The sequence below is a fragment of the Hippopotamus amphibius genome, chromosome 3, assembly GCF_030028045.1.
Source record: "Hippopotamus amphibius kiboko isolate mHipAmp2 chromosome 3, mHipAmp2.hap2, whole genome shotgun sequence".
Lineage (NCBI taxonomy): Eukaryota > Metazoa > Chordata > Mammalia > Artiodactyla > Hippopotamidae > Hippopotamus > Hippopotamus amphibius.
In genome coordinates, this window is record NC_080188.1 from 113,684,515 (window position 1) to 113,695,961 (window position 11,447).

Below are 11,447 nucleotides of genomic sequence, written 5' to 3' on the forward strand. Positions count from 1 at the left end.
TAGACTTAGTGAGTTGCTTACAAGAAAAAAAAAATAGAAAAGGGAGAAAGTTGCTTTACACTGGACAACATGGCAAAATTATCTTGGGCAAGTGATTGAAGTTAGTATCACAGTGTCAAGTCATGTTGTTTACATGTAGCCCCTGATATAAGACAATGAAAAGGGACCTTCTTATTCATCACTTAAGACCCATAACCCTCATCTAACAATGACACAAAAAAATGCAAATTGAAAGACTTTACAAAATATCTGACTAGTACTCCCCAAAACTTCAGGAGTACAAAAAATGAGGAAAGACTGAGAAACTGTCATAGACTAGAGGAAACTAAGGAGTCATGAGACGTCAACTCAGTGTTGTTCCTGAATTGTGTCCTGGAAGAGAAAAAAATGTTAGTGGAAAAGATTATAAAATCCAAGTAAAATCTGAAGTTTAGATAATAGTCACACCAACATTGACGTCTTAGTTTGACAAAGGTACCATGGTAAAGATATTAACAGCAGGGGAAATCGGGTCAGGGATATGTGGGAACTGTCAGCAATACCTCTGTAAATTTTTTTTTAATTTAGAATATTCTAAAATTTAAAAAGTATTTAAAATAATAGTAATAAAATGATTCTAGCAGGAGAAACGTTCCTCTTCCCATAGACTTAAGTGCCGGAGGGAATGTTCACTAGTATCCCACTATTATATGATACTAGTGGGATAAACTGATATTTATTCCACTAGTATCAGCATAACCACCGTGAGGCATTCAAGCACAGTTCTATAAATCTTGAGACGTTGAGTGCCTCTAATTATATATGGGTAGAAAGAGAAGACACAGGTGCACATACCCGTGTGTTATTACAGATCACTGCTGGACAAAAATCGAATGATAATTATTGTATTTCATATCAGTTTACTGAATATAGGTAATGTTTACATTCAATATGGATGTTTAGAATTATTGGAGTTAACTATACATTCAATGTATGAAGTAATTTTCCAAATTGAACCAAATATGAAACTTTTAATAGTTTCTTATTTTTATGTCTTTTTATGATTTATTCATAGAATTTATTTGATGTTACTTGCCACTTAATGAGACATAATTCCTAAGGAAAAAGTATAAGATGATTTCAGATGATCTATTGGATGCTTTGGATTCCGAAAGTTCATCGCATCCAGAAGTTGGAGTGCAAGCACTGAGTGATATTGTAGATAAAAATATTCAGCAAAATAGAAAACTACTCATGTCTCTTGATATGCTCTAAATTATATTTAGAAGGATTACCTATTGATGATATAATTATCAGTGGTTTCAAAGATTCAGCATATTGATATATTTGTACTAGTATGAATAAGTTCATTCATTTCGCAAGAGAATCTTGAGCGAGACACTAATAGGTACTAAGAATAGAGTTGTGAACGGAGCAGATGAAACTATAGCTCTCAGGGAGTTTACATTCTAGCCAGTAGATTTAGATGAACAGGTGAGTAAACAAAAATAGATGGGTGTTAATAAGAACTATGTGCAATAAAGTAGGGTGAGGAGGAAGAGTCCATGAGGAGGGAAGAGGCCACTTCATAAGGAGAGACATACCTGTATTTAAAGAGAGACCTGAAGGAAGTAAGGGAACAGCAGGTACAAAGGTCCTGTGTGGGGGCCTGCTTGGGGCTGTCAAAGAATAACAAGGAAATCAGCGTGAACAATGTGGACAGAAGTGGAAGAGTGATAACAGTCAGTGCGAATTAACTAAAGCATAAATGAATGAAGGACAATTCAGAGCAATTACAGGCAGAAACTGAATTCATTTTTGTAGTCTCAGTACCTTATTTTCACTCAGTGTGAGGCATTGGCAGTCATATACAAATGAATGTAAAAAACACCATTATCTCTCCAGTTTTCTTCTACTCTGGTCATTTTATCTTTTCGAAAAATTATCCTGTGAACATGCTGTTTCTACAAAATGACTCAGTCAAGTTGGAAATATTAACTTATTTAAGTGCTATGCTTGTGTAGCTTTCCATAAAATGTGCCAATAAAAAAAGATACCTTAAATGGAAAAATGAAGAAACCTTTCTTCTGCACTGGACAATTTTTCAATTAAATAAATAAGTGGGATTAAGTGAAAGAGTAGCATTGACATATATACACTACCAAATGTAAAATAGATAGCTGGTAGGAAGTTGCTGCATAACATAGGGAGATCAACTCGATGATGGGTCATGACTTAGAGGGCGAGGATAGGGAGGGTGGGAGGGAGTCGCAGGAGGGAGGGGATATGGAGATATATGTATAAATACAGGTGATTCATTTTGGTATACCTCAAAAACTGGCACAACAATGTAAAGCAATTATATTCCAATAAAGAGCTTAAAATTAAAAATAAATAAATAATTGAGTCAGCATAACTTTATATTCTGATATCCCAATTGATTTAATGTTTATCACAAAGCAGCCACATTTTATTTACCTCACTGACAAATTTTCTATGGCTATGTGTTTGTGCACAGGAGGGTTGCAAGCAGCTACTTCTCTTCACAGGTTTGTGTGGGCCCTATTAGCATGTGGGTTTATATTGGCATGTGGTAGAGAAAATGCACGTTGAACAAGTCAATAAATCAAATGTGATCAATAATGACTTTTAAAAATATTTATTTATTTATTTATTTATGTGGTTGTGCTGGGTCTTAGTTGCGGTAGGTGGGCTCTTTAGTTGCAGCCACCAGCTCCTTAGTTGTGGCACATGGGCTCCTTAGTTGTGGCATGAGAACTCTTAATTTCAGCATGCATATGGGATCAAGTTCCCTGACCAGGGATTGAACCTGGACCCCCTACACTGGGAGCGCAGAGTCTTACCCACTGCACCACCAGGAAAGTCTCAATAATGACTTTTCAATGCAGGCCTCCAAATGTCTTAAGCTTGCTGCAAGCTCTTATGATCAAACTATTACGTTTCTGTTTATCATGTTTGCTCTTCAACCGAAAACATAATTTTGAACAGATGAAGGTATCACTTCAGGAAATAAAGCGTATTGACAGATAAGTCACTGTGCCAAGAAGATCTAAGAGGGTTAAATTAGATCCTAAATAATTAAAACACTAACACCAGACGATATTGTCTTGTCTGTGTCCAGAGAATTCCTAGAAATTAACTCTAAGTGCATCAAGATGAGTGTCCCATAGAATGGAGATTGCAGGAATGTAGCCAGTGCAGGTGGACAAGATGTTCTGGTATCTCTTGGCTAAGCATATACTCAAAATGGTGATGTTTATGAACAGATAGAAAATTAAGGTAACCAGAAAAACAAAAATCATCTTGAAGCTCACCACAAAGCAAGAACTAGCTCACTAATAGGTTCATGAGAGAAAGAGAGAGCCATGATTGCTTGCTTTCTCAGAAAATGTGATGGACCATATTGGACACAAAAGGAGAGACTTAAGGTCAAATCATTATGGATGGAAGCATTCAGGACATCCCACAGACCTAGCAGTCAATGGGGGCCAGATGACCAAAAAAAGTATGTCACAGTGGTGGTACAATGTAGAGGTTTACACACTGCTGTATCATTGTCACAAGACATTGAAATCATCTCAGTCCCTCTCATTTTCCTTCCCTTATTAGGTAATTTGACCACCACTGGACTATATCCTAAGAATACAAACCTAGATGGGATAACACTTCTGTCCTCAGAAAGCTCACAATTAAATAGTAGAGCACCACTCATTAGTGTAAATATATATATATGATATAACAAGTATATATTAAATATATTAATGTTTATATAAATTATATAATTATTTATATAATACATTTTATTAATATTTAATACTATGATATGCAATTTATTGGTATGTTACTGTATCTAATGTATTTGGATAAACAGAGAAGGATGCCAACACAGAAAAGGAAGAGGCAGAAGGAGGAAGGAAAAGAAAAGAAGGGAAAGGACACATTTATTAAACAACTAACCTCTGTTCAGCACTGTGCAAAGTTCTTGCTCATTCGGCACTCATTTAACACAATTATTATCTCCAGGAAAAGCTCAGAGGATTTTAATGCGATTTCTTAGATCAGAAAATTTAGTTAAAATGGGCTTTTATTTTTCCTGTGCTAATGTTTTTCCTACAGGCCATTTTAATTATGTTTTACAAACTGGGCAGGGATTAACCAATAAATATTTCTGGAATTAAGTTGCGTTCTAGACATTCCACAGTATTTCCTGTCATACATTCCTCCACTTCCTACCAACAGCACCCAGACAGTCTTATGGGAATCTCCATGTATTTGTTCGTATAAATAATACTAGCTGTTGGACAAGCAAACTCCAAAACTCAAATAACTCAACCATAGAGATTTTTCTTGCTCATATATTGTTCATTTAGTTTTTCTATGAGAACCCGTACAGTGATTCAGTGATCCAAGTTCTCCCCATTTAGTGGCTATACTGTCCATTACGGCCTGGAAAGACCGGACACGCAGTGTGAGAAGGGGCCCGTGCTGACCTCTATCTAGCGCCAGTAATGTCTGGCCTCACCCCATTCAAATGAGTGCCCAGTCCGAGCTGGCTCTGTCCCCAGCTACTGCTTACTCTTCTTGGCAGAGCAGTCTTCTCCCTAGTGGAGCAAGAGAGGCCAAGTGGGTGCTTTGCCTGGGTCTGGGCTCACACTAGGGTGGTTGAGGGAAACTGGCCAGAGTCCCAGCCAGTCTCAGTCTACTTCTTCCTCCTTGTTTGGAGGGGGAGAAAGGAGGTATGCCAGTGTGTGCGAGCTCTTCACCAGTGGACTCTACATTTCTTACAGCTCCCTAGCCTGTCCCACTGGTCTTCAAACCAGCCAAGGGGACTTCTCTTCCCAGTGTTGGGCCCTAGGTGCTGAATATGTGCTTGGAATTGCTCACTCCCCATCGAGGATCTCCCTGCCTCTTTGTGTCCGTTCCTAGGGGCGCAAGTCCGGAGCTAATTCCTCTCTTCCCTTCCTGCCCCACTCCCAGCAGATCTTTCTTTATAGCCTTGGTTGTATAAGAGTCTTTCTATCAGTCTCTAGTTTGTTTTCAGTGAGAATTGCTCCACACTTAGACGTATTTTTTATGTGTTTGTGGGGGTAGGTGAGCTCAGCATCCTCCTACTCTGCCACCTGGATCTCCTCCCCCCACAATTTCTTTATCCATTCGTCCTTCAACAGATGCTTAGGTGGTTTCCATGTCTTGGCTGTTGTGAATGGTGCTACAATATACATACACCCAAAAGTGATTAGGTGAGAAGAGAGATATGTTAATTAGCTTGACTGTAATAATCATTGCACTGTGTGTAGGTATATCAAGACATCATGTTGCACTCAAATGCATATAATTGTTATTAAATTTTTTAATAAGTTAATAATATAAAACATAGGGGAATCTGGGCAAGGGTTTATTTGTTTCCTATGTCTTCTCTTACATGTTACCAAAAGCTTGGTGGCTTAAAATCGCGGAAATTTATTCTCTCACAGTACTAGAAGCCGGGGATCCAAAATCAGTTTCACTGTGCCCAAATCAGTGCGATGATGGTAGGGCTCCTAATCCCTGTGGAGGATGTAGAATAAAATCCATCCTTCCATCTTCTGGTGGCATTCCATGGCTTGTGGCTGCATCACTCAAATCTCTGTCTCCAAGATCACATTGCCTTCTCCTCTTCTCTCTGTGGTCCAATCTCTCTCTGACTTCTTGCAAGGATACATATGATTTCCTTTAGGACCCACATGTATAATCCAAGGTAATTGATCAGGCTTAAATTCTTAACATAATCACAAATGCACAGTCCTTTTTATGCTACGTAAGGTAACATTCACAGGTTCCAGGACTCAAATGTGGATATTTTGGGAGCCACTATTCAACCTACACAGGTTCACATGGGAACATTCTACATGATCTTTGGAAATTTGCTCTAACTTTATTTATTTTTTTTAATGAGCTTTATTTATTTATTTTTTTTTTTTTTTATTTTTTGGGGGGGGGGTACACCAGGTTCAATCATCTGTTTTTATACACATATCCCCATATTCCCTCCCTTCCTTGAGTCTCCCCCTCGAGTCCCCCCCACCCTCCCCGCCCCAGTCCTCTAAGGTATCTTCCATCCTCGAGTTGGACTCCCTTTGTTATACAACAACTTGCTCTAACTTTAAAATAATTCTAAAGTTAAATAATTAAATGTGAACAAGAAAAGCATCACTATAAACACAGAGGTGGATCTTATGATATAACACACTGCCCACAAGAAGCATGGTCATCTTAGTAAATTCAAGCATGACCTTACAAATGTTGAGATGTTGAAGTCAATAATTAAGTAGAGACAAAAAGGAGCCATTTGTGCACATTCCCATTAGAGCTTTAGTATGGAATGGAGCTCCCTGAGAGTCAAATAAATGCATAATGATTGTTCTTTACACCAGGATATGGAATGCATGTTATGTTTATTACTGACAGATATTTTCTGGTCTATATTCCATACGGACATTTTGATGCATTTCAGTTAGGTGTATAATCAGTATGTATGAAGTAATTTTCCAAATTAAATCAGAGTAAACTTTTATATAATCTCATATTAATATATACTTATGATTTATCAATAGAATTTATTTGGTGTTTACTTGCCACTTTACATGACATATTGAGATGATCTGACATTACCCATTGACAGGATTTCTAGGAAATCGTTGTGCCAAAAGTGGGGCATGCAAGCACTGAGTTAGAATGTAGATTAAAAGATTTCAGCAAAGCAGAAGATAAACTGTAACTCTGAAAATGCTCTAGATGTATATCTACAAGTTTACTAAGGGGAGTAAACTGTAATATAACCATCAATGATTCAAAGATTTAACATATGGTACAAAAAGACTCAAACTTATTGGTACTTTTGATAATTGTTTATTGCAAATCTACTATGAAACACATACTCATTTAGATACTGAGGAGCACATGATAGGAAAGAGAGGTAAAGTCATTGTTCTTAGGGAAATTACATTCTAGTTAGGAAAAACAGTTAACAAACCAGTAGGTGAGTGATAAGGACTATAAAGAAAAATTCAGGGTGAGGAGTTGGTGTATGTGGGTAGGAGAGAGTGACTATTTTATAAAGATGGTCAGGGAAGGCCTCTGTGGTAGGATAATATTTGACACCCTGAGTGAAGTAAGGGAGATTCCATTCAGAGGGAGCAGCAAGTACAAAGGTCCTAAGGTAGAAATGTATGTGGAGTTGTCAAGAAATAGCAAGGAAACCAGTGTGAATGCAGTAGGGGACAAGCCTTGGAGAGTGAAAAAGATGACCTAACTCAAGTATGAACAAATGAGAAGCATTAACCATTTCAGAGCATTTTCAGATAGAACAATATTCAATGTTATTGATACTCTCAGTGCATTTTTTTAAACATTATGAAAGTTTGTGCTGATGTATAACAACTTGAAAATACTTTTATTTTCTTCCATTTTTCTTGTATTTGAGTTCTTTCATCCTTTTGAAAATTGTAATGTGAACATTTGGTTCCATAAAATGACTCAGCCAAGACAGAAATATAACTTCATTTAAATGTGATATTTATGTGTCTTTCAATGAAATGCACCAACAAAGCACAGAATTCATTTAGAATTACATAACTTTTTCTCCAATTAAGACTCTTAGAACAGATATTCCACTAAAGAAATAAATAAGATTAGACATAAATTTTTATTCTAATAGCTTTAGATGACCTTAAATTATTGTACTACCTACACTTGAAATTGACCATAGCCATGTGTAAGGGACCACATGCCCAAATGCCCACATGTATCTCTGTTCATAGGCTTATTTGTCCTACTGACTTACATGTATGTTTGCACTGGCACATGGTAGAGAAAATGCCTGTGTGTTGAGTGAATAAATCAAAGACCATTCATAAGGTTTTTAAGAAGCAGGACCCCAAATATCTCATACTTCACTGGAGACACATTTAGTTCAAGTACTACATATATTTTATTTTTACTAGAAAACAGATTTTTGAGTGGATATAATTTTAGGAATTAAATGTACTGTAGGGCTAAACAGTGAATGGGATAACCTGAGAGAAATGAAACTAGATTATTGCGCATTATCATACAACATTAAAATCCAAATCCTAGAGAGAATTTTGCCTTCCCCAAGACCTTCTTGAATGCACTTTTAACCTCTTTGTTCCTCAGGCTGTAGACTATAGGGTTCAGCATGGGGATGACCATAGCATAGAACACAGATGCCACTTTGTCTGTGTCCATGGAATGACTGGAGCTGGGCTGTAAGTACATGAAGATAATTGTCCCATAGAAGATGGAGACTGCAGAGAGGTGACTAGTACAGGTGGACAAACCTTTTTGATATCCCTTAGCTGAGTGCATCTTCAAGATAGTGATAAATATGAAAAGGTAGGAAATCAATATTACCAGAAGAGCGAAAAAGACATTAAAACTTGAAATTAAAAGAAGAATTGCCTCACTAATGTGTTTATCAGAACAAGAGAGATCCATGACAGCTGGAATATCACAGAAAAAGTGATGGACCATATGAGATTTACAGAAAGAAAGGCTGAATGTGCCCCCAACATGGACAGAAGCATTCAGGAAACCACAGACATAAGAGCCTATGGCCAGACGTGCACACACACTTGTCATCATGGTGCTGGTGTAATGTAGGGGTTTGCACACTGCTGCATAGCGGTCATAGGCCATTGAGGCTAAGAGGAAATTTTCCACACTAGCAAAGACTGCAAAAAAGTATATCTGAGCAGCACATGCATTGTAAGAGATGACCTTGTCTCCTCTAAGGAACCCAGCCATTACTTTAGGTGTGACAGCTGAGGAGTAGCCAAAGTCTACCAAAGACAGATTAACGATGAAAAAGTACATTGGGGTGTGGAGACGGGAGTCCAGCAGGATCAACGTGATCATCCCCAGGTTTCCAAAAACACTGATGAGATAAATGAGGGTGAACACAATAAAGAGGGGAATCTGAAGTTCTGGGGCATTGGTTAGACCCACCAGGATGAAATCCATCACATCTGTATTATTCTCCATAGGAATTTCAAAATTCTCTGTAGTAATGAGAAAGCAAGGAGCATCTGCTAAACAGCAAAGAGTTTGCACTGAAATTTAAATATATAAACACCTTGTTATTTTATCATTTTTATTATGGCAATAAATTACTCTCATGATTCTCTGATCGAAAAGCATAAATTTGAACAAAAAACTTAGTAAATAAATTATCTTATAGCTACATACTGTTGAAGCTGAAAGATTCATACAGTTTCTTTGGCTAACTTTCCACTTGTGCAAATGAAGAAACTGTGGTGCAGAAAGAGGTTATTATTTGTCAAAGGTCACATATTTGCCATAAATACGTCTCCCAGATCAGATCACTTGAGTTCATCGATAGCTTACATTTATACAGTGCTCACTCCAAGTACACATTTATGTTTAATATGTTTAAACATGCTTCATCCTCTCAATAAACCTATAAAAGGTTAAGTGTTTTGAGCAAGTTTACATGAGTATCAACTGACAGAGTCAAGCTTTGGACCCAGCCAGAGTGACTTCCAAGACACATGCTCTTAACTGAAGTTTAATTGAATTTATTTTAACTAAATTAATATTTGTTCATTGCATACACTAGACCAAACTCAATGTTTGTGGGTGCACAGTGGAGTAACTAATATATATACACATATAGTATATATAATTAATATAACTAATATATATTAGATGTATCTATAACTAATATATATTTTATATATATATAAACTGTATGATATAGTGGGAAACTAGCACAGCAGCGGAAGAGGCATGCACAACCAGAAAGGCAATTCTGAAGAGAAACTGTGTCATTGAGTGCTTGAGCTTGCACTCTGGAAAGAGGTACATACGCGTGCAAAAGCAGTCCCACGATTTAATGCCTGGGAGACATTATTCCTGAAATAACATTTTTGAGCCTCATTTTCTCTGTCTATAAAATAAGGTGTTAATAAGATCTTTCAAAAGCAATTATTACAATAGCTAAATGAGATAATACATTTTTTAGAAGCACAGCTTGGGTGTTAGCACAGTCCTGATGAATTGTTATGTTATCATTAGGATGAAATGATGGTCTCCATCTCGGCTTAGGAAAGGTGGGTGGTGATTTGCAGGGCCTCAAGGTGTGGGTGAGTTTGAAGTTCAGTACATTTACTTCTCAATTTGCCTTTCCTCACACATAGGTTCATTTAACCTTTTCTGTGCCCTCCAGGATTTCTCACTTTCTACCAGACATTTCATATGAAAATTCAAGGACATTCAGTCTATCTTGCTTAATTTTCCTTCTGCTCCATATCTGAAGGATTTTTCTTCTTTAAAACTCATTTTTACTCATTTCACTCTCATTCCTTAGCTGAATCACAGAAATAAAGGATTGATAAATCATGGACCAGGAGTTTAATTCTAGCCTGAACATCTGTTCTGGGGCAAGCTCCATGTTTTCATTTTCTAATTAATTGGAATTTGGAGCCTTTAGAAGTACATTTATTCTTTGGCAGTTACTTTTCTCCAAAATCTTTCTCTGGCCATGCTGCTACTTCACTATACATTCCTAGTCTCTAAAGGCATTTGTTTTTACAAACTTCTGACAAACATGATAAAATAACCTATACCAATTTACAGCATGTGCTGTGTCCTATGATTTCTAGTAAGAGAATTATATATTCAGTTATAGATATGTCTCAATGAATGCTCACATTAAAAGTTAGCACTATTATCAATACTTTGCAGGTAATAAAACTGAGAATTTGAGAAGTTATTTCCTAAAGTTCACGTCTAATGTGAAGGAAATCCAAGATCTAAATTCCTTTCACAACCTATGCTCTGAATGACTGCTCTGCCAACTTTTCTAGATGTCATGAAAAGGGTGAGATTATGAAGTAAAGAACAGTGAATGGGATACAGATCTACATAATCTCATAAGGACCCTTCTGGAATCTAAACAACTGGCAATTCAAACCTTTCTTGTGAGTTTCCCCTAGGGTAACAGGGGAAGATAGTAAACAAAATGAAATAACCATCGACTCAATCAGAACATCGTCTGTCTCGTGACTTTGCCCATCCTCTTTAGAAATATAACATAGTGTTTCATAAGTATCCCTGAACTTCCTGCTCATGGAAGTATTTTGTAATTTGACTCTCAGTTTCCTTCCGAAAAATGTTTATGACATTCTATTTTGAGCTCTAATAATTCATAGTATCAGTTTCATCACTGGTGTTACATATATTAGCCTTCTCACTCAAAATGTATATGGAATATAGAAACTTACCTGTCTCTTGAAAAAAGGTACTGGAAATCCTGACTTTTTATCTGGTCTGAAACTCTGCCAGGATAGAATGTGTAAATTCTGTTGAAGAAGTTCTCTCTGTGGCACTAACCAAAAGGTGCCCTTATCACTGTCACTTACCTTCTG

The 11,447-nt window shown here is 36.9% G+C and overlaps 1 protein-coding gene across 1 annotated transcript; it reads right to left on the reverse strand.

Annotated features, from left to right (window-relative positions):
• Positions 1 to 8,097: 8,097 nt before the first annotated feature.
• LOC130849426 (olfactory receptor 5B2-like) lies at positions 8,098 to 9,042 on the reverse strand. The gene has a single exon (XM_057728311.1). The coding sequence runs from the start codon at positions 9,040 to 9,042 to the stop codon at positions 8,098 to 8,100; it is 945 nt and encodes a 314-aa protein (XP_057584294.1).
• Positions 9,043 to 11,447: the final 2,405 nt, after the last annotated feature.

Coding starts and splice junctions, on each gene's coding strand:
- LOC130849426 (XM_057728311.1), bottom strand. CDS start 9,042: ATGGAGAATAATACAGATGTGATGGATTTCATCCTGGTGGGTCTAACC.